Here is a 24018-nt window from a genome sequence, read left to right on the forward strand (position 1 = left end):
TGTACCAATTTTTGGTTCTACCTTTGGGAAAAGGAGTGATTTTTCCAAAACATTGTATCCGCTGTTTCTCAACTGGCACTCAAGTCGAGCTCCATGGTTTGACGAAATTGTTGATGTTAATAAGACAGCAACTTGTGTAAGTTTTGAATTCTATTAAAAGTGTAGTTTTGTTATTCATTGGTTATCTTATTTGATGAGTTTTGTTTTGATGGATTTTGATTATTTTTGTAGGTTGAAGTCAAAACTATAATTGGAGATCCACAAGAATATAAGCATTTGGTTGATGAAAATGACAATGATTTTGAAGAAGTTATTAGCTTGGTTATAAAAGGCTATAGATTGAAGAAAGAAGAATGGTCTTGTAGATTAGTTGATATTTACTATGCCATGGGAGAGTTAGGTGACAAAATGGGGGAAAAATTGTCAGTCTCTGAGAAACATGAGAAAATGGAGAAAAATTTGCCAGATTCTGACAAACTTGACATAATCCTCTTCATGTTAGAAGACTTCAATAAAAGACTAGAAGCCATTGAAGAAGCTGTCAAAAACACATCAGAGAAAGATAAGGATAAAGGAGTAAGATTCCAAGATCACACATTTTCTCATACATTAGACACTAAACTCTTTAACTGAGCTCCTTTTTTTTCTTTTCCCTTTGCAGTCTCACAAAGATGAAGATGGACATAATAGAATGTGAAGAAGTCAGTATCTATTTTGTAAACGGCTGTATAAAAGGTTTAATTAGTCTTTGTTAAGACTTTAAAAGGGTTTTAAAAGGTTTTCAAAAGTTTTACAATCTGTTTTAAAAGGTTTTCAAAAGGTTTTACAATCTGTTTTAAAAGTTTTTACAAGGTGTTTTAAAAGTTTTACCATGTTTTTAAAAACTGGTTTCAAATGTGACCAAAACCTTTTAAAACTAGATTGTAAAACCTTTTAAATGATGTTGTTATATGGTCTTTTGTTTTGTTGCAGGCTGGCAAACAAAATGTTGATGGAGATATTGCTAGAGAAGATGTCGAAGAAAGCCCGTCTGCAGATTCTGTTCGTCCGTCAAACACACAAGATGGGAGCTACGCTGGAGACGATGAAAACACTCAAAAAACTGGTGGTGATGATGGTAATTACTTTGAAGAAACACCAAAGGTACATTGATTTAGTATTTTTATAAGTTTCCAAATACCCTTTTAAAAGCCTGTTGTAAACCAAACCACAATTGTTATCATCTTTGAAGGATAATTCTCCTTCTCCACGCCCTTCTACACCAAAATTTGATCTTCTTTCTCAAGAAGATCAGGATATTGGAAAAGATAAAAGCATGGATAAAGAGAAGGGAGCAAGCAGTAAGAAGAAAGTTTTGAGAGAGAGAGAACAGGTAAATCATTAATTTTTTATATAGTTGTTATGAGTATTTTAAAAGATTTCATCAAGTATCTCATTAGGTTTAAATCATGTAAACATTGTTATCTTAAAAAACTTTTTGAACTGCAGAGAAAGTCTAAGCAAAGCAATGATGGTGATGATGATGTTACAAACAGAAAAGAGGTTAGTATCTAGTTGTATAATGTTTTATGATGTTTTACATTTTATTAATGTTTACAAAAAATTGTGATTTTCTTGTGGCACTACAGAGGAAGAAGCGTAAACCAAGTGACAATCCTGATGATGATGTTCAAGCTAGAGAAGGGGTATGTATCTAACTTAATAATTTCTATGAGTTATTTAAATTGTTTTCCAGTGTATCGATATAAAGTGGAATATTTTTGTGTTTTGTACAGCCACAAAAAAAGAAGAGAAAATCTGATGATGTTGGTGGTGTGCAAAGAAAAAGTGAACGAAATACAGTTCCTTCTATTCACACTCAACCGCCTTACACGGCTGAGAAGAAGAAGCACCCAATTTTTTTTATCCTTTTTCCAAAGTTGATAATACCCGGTTAGAAATATTTACTGAATGGAAGAATTCAAGGAAAACAAAGTAAGTTTTAGTTTCTAGGAACAAAAGTAAATGTTCAAATAGTCTTTTATAGATGTTTTAAAAGATGTATTCATGGTTTTGTAAGTATTTCTGGTTATTCTGTTTATTTTTGGATGTAGGCAACTAACAATTCTGGGTAACAAAGTTGATGCTAGGTGGTTCACAGCACTAGAGACGCCAGGGAAGTCGTTAACAACAATGGTATGATTACAAATCATAATGTTTTAAAGGTTTTACAAGAGTTTTAAAAAAGTTTTTAAAAAGATTTACAAGAGGTTTAAAAGTGTTTTAAAAAGATTTAAAATATGTTTTTTTAACTGTTTCCAAAGTTTTGTAATGTGTTTAAACTGGTTTACAAGATGATGTGTGACCGGGTCTGAACTTATTTATATGAATTATTTGACAACAAGGGTTGTTTAAATTTGTAAACTCTTTTAAATTTCAAATTAAGTTCTAACCCGGTTTTTGTTGTTGTTTAACATGTTGATACAGTTGTGAAGTTATTAAGCAAAAGAGTAGAAAGTCATCCGGAGTTCTATAAAAGCAAAGAATGGACGTTGGCAGGAGTATCTTTTTTGAGAGGGATTGATGAAAATTACTCCATATTCATTGAGGACAAAGATGAATATGAGTTCCCTGAAGAAAGATTCAGTCAACTCTTCAAGGAAGCACCTACAAACAAAATATTGGCACCAATGATGCCATTAATGATCAATTTGGAGAAGAGGGTGTTGACTATCTATGATTTAGCCANAAACAAAGTAAGTTTTAGTTTCTAGGAACAAAAGTAAATGTTCAAATAGTCTTTTATAGATGTTTTAAAAGATGTATTCATGGTTTTGTAAGTATTTCTGGTTATTCTGTTTATTTTTGGATGTAGGCAACTAACAATTCTGGGTAACAAAGTTGATGCTAGGTGGTTCACAGCACTAGAGACGCCAGGGAAGTCGTTAACAACAATGGTATGATTACAAATCATAATGTTTTAAAGGTTTTACAAGAGTTTTAAAAAAGTTTTTAAAAAGATTTACAAGAGGTTTAAAAGTGTTTTAAAAAGATTTAAAATATGTTTTTTTAACTGTTTCCAAAGTTTTGTAATGTGTTTAAACTGGTTTACAAGATGATGTGTGACCGGGTCTGAACTTATTTATATGAATTATTTGACAACAAGGGTTGTTTAAATTTGTAAACTCTTTTAAATTTCAAATTAAGTTCTAACCCGGTTTTTGTTGTTGTTTAACATGTTGATACAGTTGTGAAGTTATTAAGCAAAAGAGTAGAAAGTCATCCGGAGTTCTATAAAAGCAAAGAATGGACGTTGGCAGGAGTATCTTTTTTGAGAGGGATTGATGAAAATTACTCCATATTCATTGAGGACAAAGATGAATATGAGTTCCCTGAAGAAAGATTCAGTCAACTCTTCAAGGAAGCACCTACAAACAAAATATTGGCACCAATGATGCCATTAATGATCAATTTGGAGAAGAGGGTGTTGACTATCTATGATTTAGCCAAGTATTTCTACAGTAACAAAATTAAAGACAAACAGGTGGGTGCATATGCTGTTGCAATGTCGTATATTGCCCAGAAGAAATTTGGGATGAAAAATGATACAGAGGAATCTCCATTCAGAATAAATATCATGAATTGCATACCTCAGGTAAATACTGTTGAGCTTGTTTTCTNTGTTTTAAAGGTTTTACAAGAGTTTTAAAAAAGTTTTTAAAAAGATTTACAAGAGGTTTAAAAGTGTTTTAAAAAGATTTAAAATATGTTTTTTTAACTGTTTCCAAAGTTTTGTAATGTGTTTAAACTGGTTTACAAGATGATGTGTGACCGGGTCTGAACTTATTTATATGAATTATTTGACAACAAGGGTTGTTTAAATTTGTAAACTCTTTTAAATTTCAAATTAAGTTCTAACCCGGTTTTTGTTGTTGTTTAACATGTTGATACAGTTGTGAAGTTATTAAGCAAAAGAGTAGAAAGTCATCCGGAGTTCTATAAAAGCAAAGAATGGACGTTGGCAGGAGTATCTTTTTTGAGAGGGATTGATGAAAATTACTCCATATTCATTGAGGACAAAGATGAATATGAGTTCCCTGAAGAAAGATTCAGTCAACTCTTCAAGGAAGCACCTACAAACAAAATATTGGCACCAATGATGCCATTAATGATCAATTTGGAGAAGAGGGTGTTGACTATCTATGATTTAGCCAAGTCTTTCTACAGTAACAAAATTAAAGACAAACAGGTGGGTGCATATGCTGTTGCAATGTCGTATATTGCCCAGAAGAAATTTGGGATGAAAAATGATACAGAGGAATCTCCATTCAGAATAAATATCATGAATTGCATACCTCAGGTAAATACTGTTGAGCTTGTTTTCTAGTTTTGTGATATGTTCTCTGTAAATATTGTGGACTCTTCACTTTGTTTTTTCTTGATAGGTTGCTAAGATTGAAGATAGTGGTGTATTCATGCTAAAGACAATGGAGTGTTTGGCTATGAGCATTCCGACATATGGCAATCTTACAAATGAGTCAATTGGTGATTTACGGCAGAAAATGACGGTTGACATCTTTGCAGGTCAGTGTAGGTTTTTACATGGTTATTTAAACTGGTTTTAAATGGGTTTACAATAGTTTTAAAATGGTTAACTGGTTGGTATTGCAATGTATTTTAATAGGTTCTAACATTAATTATATTATCTTTGCAGAATTAGCAAATACGTAGGATATGGAACTTTGCATCTTGCTGGTATATAAACGTGATTGGAGGAATGGAGCTTTAGCTTATTGCATCAAGAACAATAATGAATAGCAAAGATATTTCAATGTTTAGTTTACAAGTAGATTTAAAATTTTTGTGTTTTTACTGTGACACTATTCTAGAATAATGTTAAGTTACTCCTTTCAGATTATTAAAAAAAAAACGTTGTTTATCCTTTTCGAATCCTTTTAAAAACCACTTTTAAATCCTATAAAATCTAAAACTACCAAAACTAAAGACTTTTAAACTTTTTAAAACGATTGTAAAACCTTTTAAATGGTGTTAATAATATAAAACGTAATTAATATTTTAAAAAGTTTTACAATGTTTTTTTATTATAAGGGTGAAAGCCCTAGGCCTAGGCCCAATTGTAAAAATATAACCCCCTGTTCCTAAAAAGTCACATGTTCCTCTTCCAAACAGTACAGTTTTCCGTCTAGGAGGTTAAGAATCGCGAAATTCACTCAAATCTGTATTCATTTAAATTGGGTTCTCGATTTCGTCGGATTGCAGACACGAAGTCGTCTGATTGAAACTAGGAGTTGGCTGATTGGGTACTCGAGGACTTCAAATTGCCATTTTCTTCGTCGAATTATGGATTCTTCTTCTCCCTCGTTTTTCCTCTCATCTTCTCCCATCTGTAAGTTTGGTTCGGAACTTAATTTTGACTTCAATTTCTATTTCAATTTGAATTTTTATGATGTTTTGGTGAATTCGGAATTCGAAGGTTGAAAATTTATCAATGTCTTTAAAAAGTTTTATATTAGTTTTAAAATAGGAAGGATTTTAAAAGAAGAGAATTTCTTACTAATGCCCCCTTAAAAGAATGTGAAAGGGTTTTAAAAGGGATCTTGGGTGCATGACATGAATATGTTCTTCTCTATAAACAATGTTGACAAGTTTTGTGATATGAGTATTTTTGAAGATTCTGCGAAGAAACTGTTCTTCCCAAAAAGATTAATCATGATAGGCACAGAGGGAGATACATTAGAGAGAGTAACTAAATATTCTTCTGAGAAAGCTGTTTTGGCAACTGTAAAGAAAGCATTAATAAAAAAATGAGTTCAAGAAGTTAAAGGAGTCTTTCTTGGGTCTAATTATAGAATTTGTTAATGGGAAAGAAATCTTCTCGAGTCAACTGGTCCACCACTTACTCCAAAGGAGGATTTTGTCTGCGAAAAACGAGCTCTGGTTTGCATTTGATGATCAACCTATGCGATTTTCACTAAGAGAATTCGTCATTACAACAGGCCTTCCGGTAGGTACTGTTCCATCAGGTACTGTTACATCGAAAAAAGATTTGTGGATGAATAATAAAATGTCCTGCAAAGATCTTCGTCGTACTTTGGAATTTAAAGGAAAAGACATGAAACCTGATGAAAGAATTCGATTAGGTGCTTTGTTACTAGTGGAGGGGATATTGATCGCACAAAATCCTGTAGTTCGAATTCCCTTAAAGAATTTGGAGAGAGCCAGTAGTTTTGAGAATTTCTGCAAGTATCCTTGGGGTGAAATTGCTTACGAATCATTAGTGATAGGCGTGAAACAAATGATTGTGGGATCGTTGGCAAATATACAGTATGGTATGGCTGGCTTTCCATTTGCAATCCAAATCTGGGCATTATCTTTAGTTCGCCAGTTAGGGGAACAATTTGGTGTTAGGGAAAGCATTTCAAGCCAAAATCAATATCTTCCGCTGATCTTGCAATGTCAAATGACAAAATCCCCACAATTCAATGAAATAAAATTTGTTCTTGAGTCTGGCAAGGTACTAATACTTCTCTAGATCTATTTTTTTTGTTTTCAAATAGTTTTAAAACACATTGTAAAACCTTTTAAAATAGTGTTATTAACGTAATTTGGATTTCCAATGTGTTTAAACTGGTTTACAAGACTTAACAACGGATTTACAAGGAATTTCGAGAATTATAAAAGAGTTTTAAAAGGTTTTACAATATATGTATAAGACTTTTGAGATATAATATGAATCGATTTATCTTTGCATGTTGAAGTGAAAACAATTGTTGGTGATCCCGATGAATATAGCCATTTGGTTATGCCACCGAATGATGAAGACAAGGATTTTGGTGAAGTTGTTAAACTTGTAATCCAAGGCTATAAGATGACTAAGGAGGAATGGATTCAAGGATGGATTCAAGTTGAAAAAGGAGAACAAAATCAAAACAAGCGTGTGAGAGAAGCTGTTGGGCCCTCCTTGAATCAAACTAACAAAAAAAAAAGAATATCTTGTAGTGGAAAAATTGAGATGATTTTAAAAACATGTCAACTTATTCACAAAAGAATAGTGAGACTGGAGAATCATGTGGGGATCACTACTGCTGCTGCAGCACCACAGTGGGAATCAAGGGCATTTGAAGAAAAGGAGGTACCAGCCTCTGCAACGCCTTTCAAGAAGAGGAAGTACCAGCCTCTGCAACTGCCTTTCAAGAAGAGGAAGTATCAGCCTCTGCAACTGCCTTTCAAGAAGAGGAAGTACGAGCCTCTGCAACTGCCTTTCAAGAAGAGGAAGTACCAGCCTCGGCAACTGAAGAAGAGGAAGTACCAGCTTCTCCAAGTGAATTTGTAAGTGAAAAAAAAAACTTAATTCCTTTTAAAATCATTTTAAAAGTGTTTTAAAGAGTTTTTAACAAAATCATATAAAATCGTTTTACTATTGTTAACAATGGTTTTAAAAAGGGTTTTCAATGGTTTTAAATGGTTTGAAAAAAAAACTTAATTCCTTTTAAAATCGTTTTAAAAGTGTTTAAACGAGTTTTTAACAAAATCATATAATCATTTTTAAAGGTTTTGCTAGTGTTTTAAATAGTATTAAACAAAATTTACAACATTTCTAGGTACCTAAGAAGAGAATCAAGATTATCAACATGAGAAACAAACTGACTTGAGAGGGGACCCAAGTGTTATTCCTGAAGAAAATACCCAGGATACTAATGAAAATGATCCACAAGAGGAGGATATGAATAATGATAAGGTATGTGTTACTTGAATATGATCGACTAATTTTAAAAACCTTGTAAAAACATATTTGAAAATAATTTACATATGGTTAATGAAAAAATAATTATTTATGCAGGATGAGAAGCCTAAAAGTGCTGATGATGTAGACTCAAGTCAACAAGAAGCTTACATTGTTATATCGGATGACGAAGAGTGTATTAATATTTCAGATACCGATGTAGACGCAAGCCAAGAAGAAGCTCACACTCAACAAGAAGACCCAAGCCAAGAAGAAGCTCCCACTCAACAAGAAGACCCAAGCCAACAAGAAACTCCCACTCAACAAGAAGACCCAAGCCAACAAGAAGCTCCCAGTCAATAAGAATACACCAGCCAAGACATGAGCAGTTGTAAGTTGTTGAATTCTTTATTATAGATGATTTGCTCTTTTGAAAATGACATATAATATATTTTTTTCTTATGTTTGTATTAGTGCAAACATCTTCTATGCAGGAGAACACTATAAGTGACGAAGAAATGAAACAAATCAAGGCAGTTATAAGTCGTTAGACTATTCACGGGGACGTCAAATATATGCTTTCGTCAATGGATGAAGTAAGTTTGAAAAAATCATATACTTGTTATCATAGGCGTTAATACTAACAAAATTTGGATGTTCGACATTGTAGTATCTTTGGCAAGTGAGAAAAAAAATTTCTCATGGATTTGGAAACTAAAGAAGATGTAAGTAAAGTAGCAAGGAAGGCAATATTAATTCTTCATCTTGACAAAATTCCTAAAGATGTTACTCCACAAATGAGATACCTCGGTACCCGAATGTTTTCGACATTAAAGGTTAGTGAACCTCGACTTTTGTTAGATTTAAGAGAATTTGATGCACATTTTACTGTTATTTAATATTAACTTAAATTTTTCTTTTCTTTTGCAGGAGTATAGGGACAAATACTTCAAGAAAAATCCATAATTTGCAGAGTTAGCAAATATCTAGGTTATGAAAATTTGCATCTTGTTGGTATATTAACATGATCACATCAAGAAGAATAATAAATGGCAAAATATTTCAATGTTTAGTTTGCAAGTAGATTTTAAAAATTTGTCTTTTTAATGTTAAGTTACTTCTTTTCGCTTGTAAAACCTTTTAAATGGTGTTTATCCTATAAATGGTTTGGTTTTACAAGAGTATATATGATTTACAAGAGTATATATGGTTTTTAGAAAGTTTTAAAAGGTTTTACAAGTTGTTTATAATGTTTTAAAACAGTAAAATTTACCTTTTTTAACAGGCTTTACAAGTTGTTTATAATGTTTTAAAAGAGTATCTATGGTTTTTAGAAAGATTTAAAAGGTTTTACAAGTTGTTTATAATGATATAAAACAGTAAAATATGGAAAAAAAATTGTTTGAAAATGGAGTTTACAACATAACAGACTGAAATATTTTATTAAAAAGAACAAATACAAGTTCAATTATTCAAGATTTGAAAAATAGATTTGAACTATTTAGTAACATATTTCAGTTTGCTCTCCCAGCGTATTGGTTTGTCATCTCTCTTGCCGTCTCTTCAAACCCTGTCCTATCAGTTTTGTAGAGGTTGGCAAGATTTTTATCGACCTCGTCCTCATCATCAAGCTCTGGTTCAATCAACTTCTCCACTATTGCCTTGAAAAGCCAAATAATCGGAATAGGATGCCAATATGTGGACTTCAACACTCTTAGGTATATAGCATCTCTTCCTGATATGTTTGGGTGGAAAATTTTTGTTTTGAAAAAAACCTGCATTATTAAAAAATTATATTTAAAAAACTATTGAGTGGCTGCAAAAAGAGGAGTCCTAATACACATGTTTGCTAAATAAAAGGGAGTATAATCAAAACAAATACCTTTGGGGGATTATTTGGGTAATCACACAAAAAGTGAATACTCATTTTAAACACTCCCCCTTCATATGGGGTGTTCACCGGTCCGATTAAAGTAGCCTCCCAATTGAAAATGTTGTCATCAATAATTACTAACAAAAAGACAAACATAGTCAATCTCTTTTATCCTTAACAGTAAAACAAAACTAATCTGAAGATGTAGGCGTTTACCTGCTGTGACGTTTGTCGAATGATCCTTGTTCAAAGATTTCAAAGCATGCCTTGGGTTGAAGAAAATTGCGACATTTCTGACGATTGAAGGAAAAAGGTAATAGGAATTGAGGAGTCTGAGAGATGAATTTTACGTTTTCATGAGACAAAGGTTTGATGTGTAAATCAAGAGCAAAAAGTATTTATAGCGAAGCGTCGCTTTGGTTTACAAAAAGTACCCCTTCAACGCGTAATTATAACCGAAGTGGTACTTTTCGTAAACCAAAGCAATGCTTCGCGTATTACCCCTTCAAAGAGTTACGGTTTTAAGAGCCTCTTCGTTGTTTATCTCCGTCAACGCATAAATCTTACCCCTTCGATTCTTACCCTTTCGCTGTTTCGAAAGCGACTCTTCGCGTAATACCCCTTCAATCGTCTTCCACAAAAGAAACATAAGCGATTCGAAACCAAAAGTGGAGCGCTGTTTCTCTCTGGGCTTGGGGTAACCGCGAAAATCCTTTGTAGTATCTTGATTTATCTCCTTCGATGTTCGTAATAAACATTACTAAATACTAACTGTGCCAATCAATTACGTTTTCACTTGACTGTTTGGTATCCTTTCAGAGGGTGGGCCAGGGTGGGCCAAAAAAACTAAATCCGAAAAGACGAACAGAAGTAATGGATTGAGTACCAATCAATTAAGGTTTTTAAAAAGTTTTACAAATTTTTAAAAGATTTTAAACGGTTTTACAAAAGTATATATAATTTTTTAAAGAAATTTACAGTTTTTGAAATGTTTTTAAACGGATTTACAACAGTATATATGATTTACAAGACTGTATATATGGTTTTAACAGGTTTTAAAAGGTTTTACAAGTTGTTTATAATGATTTAAAACAGTACGATTTGCTTTGTAAAGGTTTTACAAGTTGTTTATAATGTTTTAAATCAGTAAAATCTGAAAAAAAAAATCAAAGAAAATGGAGTTTACAACACCACATACTGAAATATTTTATTAAAAAGAACAAATTCAAGTTGAATTAAAAGAGAGAGAGAGGGTTAGATAACAGCTACACAACTAGATTTGTTGTGTCCACACTGACCACACCTACTGCATTTGTATTGTTTTGAATTTGTCTTAGCCTTTCCATGCTCCCATGAACTAACTATTCTCTTTTTCTTTCGCCTGCCACTAGGTATACGAGTAGAAGGTGGCCGAATAGAAGTACTAACACTCTTTGGAATCTCCCAATACTCCATATCACCTACTGGGTGAATGCTCTCTGAATATCCTAAACGCCATCTGTAAAACAAAAAGAGGAAGATAAGACTTATAGAACTTTGATAAAATTTTGAAAAACCTTGTAAAACATTGTTAAACCATTTTAAAAACTACTTATAAACAACTTGTAAAATCTTTTAAAACATTGTTAAAACCTGTCAGATCCGTTACTTTAGCAACCTTTTCAAAACCCAATTAAAGAAGAGAGTTATAACCTTTCAGTGAAATGATAATCATCAACAAACATGTTTTCATTGAGATTGACATGTTTGGCAGCAGCAATTCCATGTGCAAAAGGGAATTTGTCAATATCAAACATACAACATGTGCATTTCCTTGTGTCTAAATTCACCACATACGTCTTTAAACATGCTTTAACCTCAAAGACATTTTCATTTACTTGACAAACTTCAAGCCAGCGGGTAGTATTATTATAAGATGCTTTCATCTTATTCCCAACATTTGGAGTCACAGCATATGGATGTCGATAGCTCTCCTCACGTCGTTCATTAAACCACCTAGTCAAAATAGACCTGATTGTCTCAAACAGGCAGACAATTGGATACTCGCGAGTCTCTTTTAACAAGGAGTTAATGGACTCGGCACAATTAGATGTCATGATTTTGTACCGGTTAGAAGGAGAATATGCACGAGACCATTTCCTAATATCAGCTTGCCAAAGATATTCTCCAAGTTCTGGATTACCATTGGAAATTTGACTTAACAAATAATCAAAATCATATAGAGTGTAAGCTCTTGAAGCATCATGAACAACTGGAAGAAGAGAAGGAGAAGCTCTAAATCGTGTTTCCAGGTTCTTTTGCAAGTGGAAAGTGCAAATCCCATGATGAGCAAGTTCATAATTTACTGAAAGCGCAGTTGCAATTGAAGAAGCCCGATCAGACACGAAAACTAGATCATTTTCATCATGAATAATAGTCTTCAAATACCGCAAAAACCAATCCCATGATGCATCATTCTCAGAATCAACAACGGCAAAAGCAATAGGATATAACTGAAAATTACCATCATGAGCTGATGCAGCAAGCAAAGTCCCTTTAAATTTTGATTTCAAATGGACGCCATCAATAGAAATAACTTTTCTCATAAACTTAAAACCTCTAATTGATGCACCAAAAGCCAGAAAAGCGTATCTAAACTTATTATCAAAATCAGCTTTGATGTAAGTGATAGTACCTGGATTCTTCTTTTCTATCATTTGGAACCAATTCGGTAAAACCTCATAACTATCAGCAGGTAAACCCCTAGCCAGTTCTGATACATGTTCTTGAGCTCTCCATGCTTTTGAGTACGAGACACCAACTCCATGGTCATTCCTAAAAATTTCCATGAGCTGTTTAGGTCTGAGAGGAAGCTTTCCTCCTACAAAATGGTTACTAACCAAACCAGCCAAAGTCCTTGCAGATGCTTGGCGATGATTATCATTCCTTAAAGCAGAGTCACAACTGTGCTGACTAATATACTTTTGAACAACAAAGCTATCTGATGCTTTAACCTTAGTTGCACGTAGCCTCCAACTACATTTTTCATCAATACAATGAAGAACATACCTCTTGTTATCTGACTTAAAAGTATGAAACTCAAAACTATGCTTGACTGACTTCTAATTTCTGTTTTGTCTTTGAATAACTTCCCACAAAATAGTGAATCAACATCGATTAGACCAGTTGAGTGTGAAGAACCAGAGGTTGTCATGTTACAAGGAACACTCTTGACATATGGATTTGGTATTGGTTGAGCCTGAAAGTACAAATCAATGAATTTTTAAAAGATTTGTAAAGTAATTAAAAGGTTTTACAAGTGATTTCAAAGGATTTAATAAGGTTTACAACTGTTTTCAAAGGTTTTTAAAAGTGTTTAAATGGATTTACCAAAGGTTTTAAAAGGGTTAATGCCATTGTAAGTTATTAGAGTATGAGTAGCAGTAGCAGTAAAATCATCATCGGTGTCAGTATGTTGACTTGAAGAAGCAACAGGAGAACAATAAAAACGAGGAACACTCTCGACATATGAATTTGGTATTGGTTGACCCTGAAAGTACAAGTATTTAAAAGGTTTTACAAGTGATTTCAAAGGATTTAATAAGGTTTACAACTGTTTTCAAAGATTTTTAAAAGGGGTTGAAAAAGCAATTAAAACATTTATGCCATTGTAAGTTACCTGAGTATGAGTAGCAGTAGAAACATCGATAGCATTCCCAACAAACATATTTGAGCTAGTTTGATCTTGAAAGGAGATGTAAAGTATTTAAAACGTTGTACAAGTGTTTTCAAAGGATTTTATAAGGTTTTGTAAGCAAGAAATAATTAAAAATTCTAAAATAGAAAGTTACCTGAGTAACAGCAGTAACACTCTCAATAAAAGGAGTAGAACTAGGTTGGCCCTGATAAAGAAATATTCGTCAAATCAGTTACTTTTCTAAAACAATATTAGAAAGAATAAGAGAATGAGTTTACTAAAAATACCTGCTCAACAGTCACACAAAATCCTCAACAGTAACACATAGATGAAGAACTCCTCCACTTTGTGCATATTTGAGTTTAAAAGCTTCAAGCTGCCTATTATTTCTAATAAAGATAGAAATACTACCTATGGTAGCAGACATAACAGGCAATGTATAACTAAGCTTTAAACATTGTGCCTAAATATCAATGTCAAAATCTTCTAATAGGATCTTTACCAACTCACTAAATCTAGTATTCTCATCAATGTTAATCAAAGAAGCTCCCGTTTCATTATCCATCTCAAATTCCCAATGAATGTTCTTGTTCAACTTCCACAATCCACATAATGAATACAATTCAATCATTTGTACACCAAAACAAGTCCTGAGAAAACAAACCAATATCACGAATTACAAAATTACATTAAAAGAAGAGAGTAAAAAATTACAGTTGAGTGTAAAAAATTACATTCAATTGCCATTAGAAAATTTTAATTAAGCTTAATTAATTAATTTAAATAAATATAATTAATTAAAAAATAAAAATAAAAATATTTTCTCCCTCTAATAAATTATGGACGAAATTAGTAAATATTTTAAAAATAAAATAAAAACCAATTAGAATTTTAAAAACTAAGATTTTATATCCAAGTATACAATACAATTATTTTTAATAACTAAATTCGAAGATTTTGTTAAGATTTCAAATTATGATTCTCCTATCATCTTTATTTTATTTTATTTACAATATTTTTAGAATTTCCATATAATACTTATGATTAATAAAATGCAGAATTTTTTCTGCATATGTTATGATTTGAAATTTTTAAAAACAAATATATATTACCCAATCTACGAAAAATGTGTGTTTTAATTTCCACATTGGCCGGTTGGTAAAAGTAAATTTAAATAGATAATAAATTAATAATTTTTATTTGCTCATAATTATAATATTAAATTAACTATTTTATATTTCACAAAATAATGATGCAAATACAATAAACAAACAATATAAAACTGTAATTATATGTAAAAAAAAATACTATAATATTCTAAAATAATTAGTATTCAAATAGACTAATAGATTTACAGAATAATTAAAAATAAATATTATTCCAAACAAAATATTTTTTAAAAAAATATATAACAATAATTTTTATTATTATATTATAAACTTTTTTAAAAATATTGACTCGTGCTTTAAGCACGGGATATCTCCAATTATGATTTCTGCTTACTACTGTATTTAATTATCTGGTTAATGATTACGAGAGCAAAGCAGGTAGGTCGAACAACATGAATGTTTTAATTTTGATATTTGACACATGTTGAATGTGAAAAGGTCCCATGCCAGCCACCAATAAACTGGTCATCAAGCCCTACATAATCCAACTCCTTGATCGTCTAACATTTACTTAAATATATGAATTAGTCAAAAAAAAAAAATTGTTAAGATCCAAACTGAATAATTTTTAAAATAAGATGAGTAAACTTGTAAGTTTGTAACGTTTGAGTATTTTGGAGTTCAATTTGTTATAATGGAAAAGAAATGGTTAAGAAAATAATGGGAGATAAAATTCATTCATCTACCAGTCTACCAACTTTCCAATTTTGACAATATTTACCACGTGCCTCTGCGCATGCACAGCATCATTGTCAGATTAACAAACACATATGTTTATCTATGAGAAAGAGAAGAAAAAAAAAAGATGAGTTCGTGGCTGCTTTGGGGTCAAGATTGGTCTGATTCAGGTCAATATTGAGGAGCTTTATAATATAAGTAGTAATCAATGGGCCGGCAAAATGTTTTCTAAAATAACATTTTTTTATTGTATTCACAATCATACACTACACCTCGTGTTTTTATTTTTCTTTCGACCTCACAATAATATCCAACTCAATAATGTTCCTATCTTTATCAAATTTACATCGAGTTTTTTTTCGTAACGTCGTTGTCAAGAGCCGATAGACACACATAGCTCTGATCCTATGGAGAAGAGTAAAATTGGAAACATTGAATTATATAACTAAATTTATCCAAATCACGTTCTAGTAAATCGTGAATAATGAATGGTAAAAAAAGAAAAAAAAATGAATGCTTATATAAGATAAGAATAAGAGAGAATAATCTACCCAAAAAAAAAAAGAAGTAAATCTCATTTAAATGTTTAGCTTCATTTTTGTTTATTAAAATGAGATTGATTACTCGAAAAGTAGTACTAGCTAGTATTATTCTAAGAAAAATGAGAAAAAAGGGGAACAAATATTCGTGATGTGACGTGGCAGATCGAGTGGTGTAATATTCTAATATCAAGTGGTTTGTGTAGTAAGCAAATGCGTGGTCGAACCTGACCGTATTCTTGGGATGTATTCAACTGTAGCATCGGTCCTCACCACACAGCCTCTTCTTACCTCACCTTTCCTAACTTTTATTTTTATTTTATTATACTTTTATATATATTTCCTTTAACAACATACAATAGCTAAATTACTCTGGAATCTGGATATATCTTATCTATAACTATAATGTCCCAAACATTAAATAAAAAGATGTTTTATAAAATAACTACTATCTGTATATTTTGTTTGATTATATACCTACAATTCAAAATAGATTATGACATTTAGTTTATGAGTTAAACCGACGTGCACTAACGAGAGAATATAAAGAAAAGTATATTCCACTAATAGTATATTAGTACTATACTATTATTTTGGCGGTCAATTATTTTTATTTTCAGAAAAACTTTCTTCTTTATTTAATTTTTTAAATTCACACACGTATAATATAATCGTATTTTAACTATGAGTATATATGATGACATAACAACGATAATAATACAAACCAATATGAAAACCTCGATTAAAAAAAAGTAGTAGTATATGTTTAATAATAAAAGAAAAGTATAGAATGACTCTGTACTATACCAATAAGGTAACCTCGTTATAATATACTTATGTCACACTACTACTATTAATATAATCATAGAATAAAATTAATTAAATAACTAATACCCGTCCAGGTACATAATAATACGGTCCTTAATTACTATTAACTCTATAAAACCAATCCAAACACCAAATCTCATTTTCCAATTGAATTGGGAACAAACCATACCATCATCTCCAAGCTCTCTCTCTCCTCCATTAGAGCCACAAGCTTGAAGCAGCAGCCAGACCTTCAAAACATGGCTTCCATGGCTGCAGTATTAAGCAAAACTCCATTCCTATCTCAACCACTCACCAAATCATCATCCCCAAACTCCGATCTCCCCTTCGCCGCCGTATCCTTCCCTTCGAAATCCCTACGCCGTCGCGGCGGTGGAGGCGTGGGATCAGTCCGAGCCGGATTAATCGCGCCTGACGGAGGTAAGCTGGTGGAGCTCATCGTGGAAGAGCCGAAACGGCGGGAGAAGAAACACGAGGCGGCGGAGCTTCCTCGCGTCGAGCTAACGGCGATTGACTTGCAATGGATGCACGTGTTAAGCGAAGGCTGGGCAAGTCCACTCGGAGGTTTCATGAGAGAATCCGAGTTCCTCCAAACTCTTCATTTCAACTCGCTCCGTCTTGACGACGGATCCGTTGTTAACATGTCTGTTCCTATTGTTCTCGCTATCGACGATGAGCAAAAGGCTCTCATCGGCGATTCTAAACGTGTCGCTCTTGTTGGTTCCGATGGTAACCCCGTCGCTATCCTCAGCGAGTAAGTTCTTCTATTATTCTCTCGAATCCAGATTTGATAGATTCATGAAGAAGAAACTGAGATTTAGCTTTATCTGTGTTGATTGATATGTATTCATGATTGTAGTTAGACTAGATCTGATTCGTTTGACAATAGACCACAAAAGCAGAATACTCTGTTTATGCATCACTGTAGATACAATAGTCACTCAATGATATAGATGCATGATTGAAACTTGGATATGGATTTATAATTAGTTACTCAAAAACGTGTTTGTTTCTGTTTTGATCAGCATTGAGATTTACAAGCATCCAAAGGAAGAAAGGATAGCTAGAACTTGGGGTACGACTGCTCCAGGTTTGCCTTATGTAGAAGAGGCGATAACCAATGCTGGAAACTGGCTTATTGGGGGTGATCTTGAGGTTCTTGAGCCAGTTAAGTACAATGATGGGCTTGACCGTTTCAGGCTTTCGCCTGCTGAGCTACGTAAAGAGCTGGAAAAGCGTAACGCGGATGCTGTATTTGCTTTCCAGCTGAGGAATCCGGTTCACAATGGTCATGCTCTTCTAATGACTGATACACGTAGGAGGCTTCTTGAGATGGGATACAAAAACCCTATCCTTTTGCTTCATCCGTTAGGAGGATTCACAAAGGCTGATGATGTTCCTTTAGATTGGAGGATGAGGCAACACGAGAAGGTAAAGAAACAACGCTTATTGATTGTGTGTGTATCTGAGTGAGAGCAACAACAATTGCTGTATACTAAATGGGTTTATGATTCTAATACAGGTGCTAGAGGACGGTGTTCTTGATCCAGAGACAACAGTGGTTTCGATCTTCCCTTCTCCTATGCATTACGCTGGTCCAACCGAAGTGCAATGGCATGCCAAGGCTAGAATCAATGCTGGTGCTAACTTTTACATTGTGGGTCGTGATCCAGCTGGGATGGGTCATCCCGTAGAGAAACGTGATCTTTACGATGCTGATCATGGAAAGAAAGTACTAAGCATGGCACCAGGACTCGAACGGCTCAATATCCTTCCTTTCAAGGTATATAGAAAACACAATTGAAAAAGATTCACCCCTTTTTGTTCAGGCAAATGTTGAGATCTTATTTCTTGGTTCAATTTTGGCAGGTTGCTGCATATGACAAGACGCAAGGCAAGATGGCTTTCTTCGATCCGTCAAGGCCTCAAGATTTCATGTTCATCTCTGGCACTAAGGTAAATCTATCAGTCCCCAAGAGAAATACTACATTGTTAAATTCTTTATGGTTATACTTTCAAAAAAAAATCTCTAAATTTGTTTGCGATTTTTTCAGATGCGCACATTGGCAAAGAACAACGAAAACCCGCCAGATGGTTTCATGTGCCCAGGTGGATGGAAAGTTCTGGTGGATTACTATGAGAGCTTGACTCCAGCAGGTAATGGTAGACTGCCGGAAGTGGTTCCGGTTTAAGACAAAAGACAAAACTGTCTGTGCTTCATTTCAAGTTGTAACGTTTGTATTGTGAGCCTTATGGCAACAGTCATTGTTGTATAGGGAGAAAGCCTATGTATAATTAGGCTGGACCTTTTTCCAAATAAATTACAGATAAAGACTGTTTCGTTTTGCAAGACAGTTTACGAAACTTGTAATATTTGGGTCTGAAACTTTGTACTATATGAATGAAACGATTGTGTTTATATATAACAAGAATCATTGAATCTTTCATATTTGACTCCATAATGAATTCGTTCGACCAAAAAAGTAATCATACCAATTAATGGATGAGTTATGTACGGCCCAGTAGTAGTTATGGGCCTTTCATAGGGCATGTAAAATTAGGAAACCAACTTACGTGGTCTCCTCCCGACAAGGACGGATAGTGTTGTGTTGTGTTGTCTTCTCCGACGCTTCGTTGCTCCTCGGCAGATGGAAATTGAAGTCGGTTTTCCAAAGTTGTTCAATTAGAGGTTCTAGTTTCGTCTTTCAGTAATTTCAGCTTAGGGATTTTGATTTTTCTTGAACCAATATTTTCAGTAGATTCAGTCTTAGCGTTTGTGATGAAGAACGATGGTATTATAACAAAAAAAAGATCGGCTTTAAAGGTGACTTTATGAAATATATTTTACGTTTGATGAGTTCGGTTGTGTATGACGTCTAATTTATTTTTATAGTAGTAATGGAGGTGATTATTAAGGATCTACATAAAAGGAAAACATATTCGATCACAGCTCATCATCTCCCATCATATCATCTAACAGATTCAATCACAAATCATCAGCTCTATCATATCATCTAATCTCCTCTGTCAACGCTTTCTATTTATTGTGTATATTTTTGTTTTCCTTACATAGTCCTATAGCCTCTGTATATAAAGAACGTGTAATTCCTTTCAATATAATCATTCAGCTTTACAATCTTTCAGTGATTTGGTGCAACGGTAGAAATCACACAATCGTATTCCATGGGTAAGAGTGATGTTCGTTTTTTTTTTTTTTTTTATGGCTTTAGACAAAAATTGATTTGGTTTTAGTGACTCACTCATCCATGATCTTTGATTTTTGGCTTTGACTGTGATATATTGTTTAAGTTGTTGCAGTCCTTAACTTTAATTTAAACTATTCTAGATTTGGAGAATACAGACGTGAAAGAGCTACAGGCCACTAATGCAAAATTAAAAGAGGAATTAAAAATGCTTACAAAAGAGGCAAGGCTTTTTGTGGCTGTATTTTTCTTCCTATTGCGAATACATCTCTTCTGTTTCTGTTTCTCGGGTTAGTCCACATGATCTATTAGTTACTATGGAAATTATATGGATTGTTTTGTATTAATAGGTCACGTTAGTTACGGGTATGTGCAAAAGCCTGCACAAGATAAAAACAAGTTTGCAAAAGAACTATTCAGACATCTTGGAGGAAAATAGGAAACTAATGGAAGAACGCGTGAGGCTGCGGAATGAATTAGATAAGAAAATTGTAAGTTTCTCCTCTCTTTCACTTGTCTTTATAGTCACGTCCCGGTCCCTACTGTTTCTTAATATTTTTGTTTTTATAGACAAAATTTGATTTGGTTTTACTGACACACCCATGATCTTCGATTTTGGCTTTGACTGTGATATATTATTAATTTGATTTTTTTTTTTTTTTTTTTTTTTTTTTNTCTAAAGTTGTTAACTTTGGGGTTTTGTTTTTGTTGTGTGGAAGGTGATGTCTCAAAACAAAACCCCGGAAGTGACCGAGAGAAGCTCAAACAGTGATGAAGAGCATAGTTAAGTTGGTGTCAAAAAGAAAAGCAACCACTTGGAGAGACGCACTAAAAGAAGACCAAATGTCACTTAGCATAAGATAGTTTTTTTTATGAATGAAACGATTGTCTTTATTTTATATATAATAAAAGCATCTTATGTAACTTTCTATAAATTCACGGCATAAGCATGAATCATTGAGAGTGTGATTAGAACTTGGAAGAAGCATAGTGGACTTGGAGAAACAAACTCTCTCAGGCATTCACGATTCCCAAAGAGTTCCTTTTAACCAAGTTTTCCGACGCTGGCGGAGCTGTTGCTCGCCGGCGTCGGGATCTACCTGCCTCATCATCTACTCGTCTTCGATCTGTTTCGTTTAGTATTCGCTTTTCTTTTTCTTTTCCTCATTTTTTCTCTTTATTTAACCCCTCTATAACCCTTTTATCCTTCACCTCCGAACAGAAACCCAATCCCTATATGCTCCCGCTGGTCTCCCTTTCACCGAAGAGGGTTCTTGCTCGGCAAAACTCTGTAAATTTCGGGTAGCTACTACAACTCCCCTCCAACTTGGCGATTTAATATGGAACTAGGGTTTTCCCCAGTAGACCTAGCTTCCAAAATTGATTCAATTCATGGCCAATGTCTGCTTCCGCTGATCCTTCATGCACCAGAGAGGATTCTTGCTCCGCTAATCCCTCTGCCAAGATCGGACAGACATCTTCTTCAGTCCTCAATTAGGCAAACGGTTGTGACTCTAGGGTTTTCCCCAGTGGACCTAGTCTCCAACCCCGAATCAAGCCATGACCACTGGCTAGTCTCGCCGATCTATCACTCAACGAAGTTGCTCACTGCTCTGCAACGCTCTCTGTTTTTCCGGTCAGCCGCCATAACCTTTCTCCTCTTTGGTTTTCGATAGTGAAACTAGGGTTTATTCGAGTGGGCTTTGATATTTCTACTGGCCCATTAAGCGTATCAATTGTAAAGCCCACAGTTCTTGAGCCCAACCACTCCAGGGTACTATTGAGGAACGGCATCTTGAACCCGTGTTCTTTGAACGGTGGATACTGATACTCCTTCAATCCCCTGCTTCTAGGCCCCGTGACCAATGCATCTCGTCATGTCCAATATTGTAACATCGGGGACAACTTCCACGCAATGGCTGATCTATCTCCAAACCCATGTAAGGCCATACATGATCCTTTGTTCCATGTGTTGAAGCCATGTTTTAGCCAATGGTGTGATCAAGATTACTTATTCTTTGGATTCCATTTGAGACGTAATGCATCATTGTTGCTATGGCTTTACATTAATTCCCTGTGAATCATGGTCTTAGTATCCCCTTTGGCATTGTCTTTTGAACCCTCTTGCGGAAAGTTTTTTGGCATATGGATCCTGAATCCAAATGACCTTTCTGAGTACGGCTCTGTTATGATCAAAACCAACTTCCATCATGCGATATCTATAGCAACTATCTTCAAGCATCTGAGCACCTTCAACCTTGCTCAACCTATTGTCAAGCTGCTAGTCCGTGTTCTCCAACCGGATTTAATTTCAGCTGTGACTCCTTTTAAAACGCCAACTCGTCCTATGATTGTGGCTATTGTCTCATCCATTGATTTGATCATGGAAGAGCTTGTCGGCAATCTTGACCTCACATGTACCAAGTTTCTTCAAGGATTTGGCTCAAAGCTCTCAAGAAACCTCTTGTCGATTAATCCTACCCTTATCTACTTTTCTTGTTGTTGTATTGGCATTGGGGAATGCCTTCTTTTCTTGTACTTTAAGTTACGCTTGTATGAACTTTATCTCAGTTGAGTAATGAAATGCAAGTTGTTTGACAAAAAAAAAGCATGAATCATTGAGAATCTTTCGTTTTTGTCGCCATAAACAATCAGGTGATTTTGTCTCATTTCGTGTTGTGTTGTCTTCTCCGACGCTTCGTTGCTCCTCGGCAGATGGAAATTAGAGTCTGTTTTCCAAAGTTGTTCAATTAGAGCTTCTAGTTTCGTCTTTCAGTTAATTCAGCTTAGTGCTTTTGATTTTTTCGAACCAATATTTTCAGTAGATTCAGTCTTAGCGTTTGTGAAGAATAACGATGGTGGAACTACAAACTGGTTTAAGCTTGTTTGTAAAATCAATATTGTTTGATGGTTAATTAAAAAAATAGGACCTAATTATTTGGACTCCCCACAACTACTCGAACTCAATAATTAAAAAAATAAATAGTTTAAATTTCAAATTCAGATTCCATAGATTAAGCAACTACAAAATCAAAACAATCAAAGCAGTATTATATTACGCTTAAACAAACAAATTGATTGTTTCCTAAAATATCTATATCATCTTTAGCATCCTAAAATCTCGTCTCTTCTTAAAAAATTGATAGCCACGTAATTCCAAAATCTATCAAAATACTAATTTCAAACTATTGTAATACTAATCAACCTCAAAATTCAGACTATTTCGAACTATCAAAATACTAGCAGCTTCAAAATGAAAGTGACGTTTGAATTCTAGCAGCTTGAGGTTGATTTTTACAGCTTCAAAATTCAAACTAGATATATAGAGAAGTTAGGCAGTGCAAAATTTTGAGTAATTCATGATGCTCCTTCTAGAGGTTAATACCTCTACAAACTTATCATCAATGGGTTACAAACTTAGTGATTGCCATTATTTACGATTAAATTTAGTTATTATTTGCACCAAATAAAATGAACTTACTCCAAGATAATATTATTATTATACTTTCAAAAGACAACATATCTACATAGCAAGCGCATGTTTTTTCAGGAGAATCAGGTGACACATGATAACATTTTCCGTGCTTCAAGTTTACCTTCATGCATTTTATGATGCAGTCTTTAGTTGTCGTGCAAGAACCTACCCAATAATCGGTATTCGGTGTAGCATCAGCTTCCGCAACATCTGTAATATTTAATAAAACAAATTAAAAACATAGTATATATATAATATATAAATAAGCATATCATATAAATTTAAATAAAAAAATGTAGATTATGTTGCATAATTGGGATCAAGAAAACAACCAAACACAAGCATATAAAACAGACAGATTTGAATGAGAAAGCCATTTTTTTAATTATTTGTTTTGTCAATGAAACATAATCGAAACACTTAGGAGTTATATATATAGAGATATGGGAACATGCATTTATGACGTTTTCCTTAATTTTACGTTGTTATTATTGGTTAATTTTCTAAGATTTGATAATGAACTCATCACAATCCCCGAAAAATGAAAGTTAATCATTATTCCAGATCCGAATGCATATTCTTCTTCCTATATTTGGTAGTAGGGACAATATATTTGGGAGGTTCCGATTTGTGTAATCGGTTTTGATTTAAAAAATCAGACTCGACCCGAATAAAAAGAAAGGAGGGTGGGTAGCGCAAAATTGTATTCTAAAAATATTAAGATAGATAATAAACACAGCTAAGTAACTTTCTATAAAGTCAGATTTAATTTCTTTCTCAACTTTGCTTCTACTATGACTTAAGGAAAAAATCGAAATAAGAATTAATTATTAGGGGATACGTACTAAAAATAT

General features: G+C 33.6%; 2 protein-coding genes across 2 annotated transcripts; one reads left to right on the forward strand and one right to left on the reverse strand.

Moving 5' to 3' along the window:
* LOC104767762 lies at positions 9238 to 13837 on the reverse strand. The gene is made up of 6 exons (XM_010491745.1): positions 13775 to 13837; positions 13427 to 13477; positions 12966 to 13125; positions 11289 to 12654; positions 10895 to 11094; positions 9238 to 9458 (listed from the first exon to the last, which is right to left on the reverse strand). Exons 1-6 carry the CDS (start codon positions 13835 to 13837, stop codon positions 9238 to 9240), a joined length of 2061 nt encoding a protein of 686 aa, XP_010490047.1.
* LOC104766186 (ATP sulfurylase 1, chloroplastic) lies at positions 16625 to 18907 on the forward strand. Its single transcript, XM_010490021.2, has 5 exons — positions 16625 to 17240; positions 17512 to 17917; positions 18009 to 18269; positions 18356 to 18442; positions 18541 to 18907. Exons 1-5 carry the CDS (start codon positions 16726 to 16728, stop codon positions 18676 to 18678), a joined length of 1407 nt encoding a protein of 468 aa, XP_010488323.1. The 5' UTR covers positions 16625 to 16725; the 3' UTR covers positions 18679 to 18907.

This window comes from Camelina sativa, chromosome 19, assembly GCF_000633955.1.
Source record: "Camelina sativa cultivar DH55 chromosome 19, Cs, whole genome shotgun sequence".
In the NCBI taxonomy this organism is placed as follows: Eukaryota; Viridiplantae; Streptophyta; class Magnoliopsida; order Brassicales; family Brassicaceae; genus Camelina; species Camelina sativa.

Excerpts from the sequence above, each read along its gene's own strand:
- LOC104766186 (XM_010490021.2), top strand. The coding sequence starts at position 16,726 with ATGGCTTCCATGGCTGCAGTATTAAGCAAAACTCCATTCCTATCTCAA. Across the intron at positions 17,241-17,511 it reads CCCGTCGCTATCCTCAGCGA|CATTGAGATTTACAAGCATC; the intron begins GTAAGTTCTTCT and ends TGTTTTGATCAG. Across the intron at positions 17,918-18,008 it reads GGATGAGGCAACACGAGAAG|GTGCTAGAGGACGGTGTTCT; the intron begins GTAAAGAAACAA and ends ATTCTAATACAG.
- LOC104767762 (XM_010491745.1), bottom strand. The coding sequence starts at position 13,837 with ATGGATAATGAAACGGGAGCTTCTTTGATTAACATTGATGAGAATACT. Across the intron at positions 11,095-11,288 it reads GATTATCATTTCACTGAAAG|ATGGCGTTTAGGATATTCAG; the intron begins GTTATAACTCTC and ends TTTGTTTTACAG. Across the intron at positions 9,459-10,894 it reads ATACAAATGCAGTAGGTGTG|GAAGAGATGCTATATACCTA; the intron begins GTCAGTGTGGAC and ends CAAACATATCAG.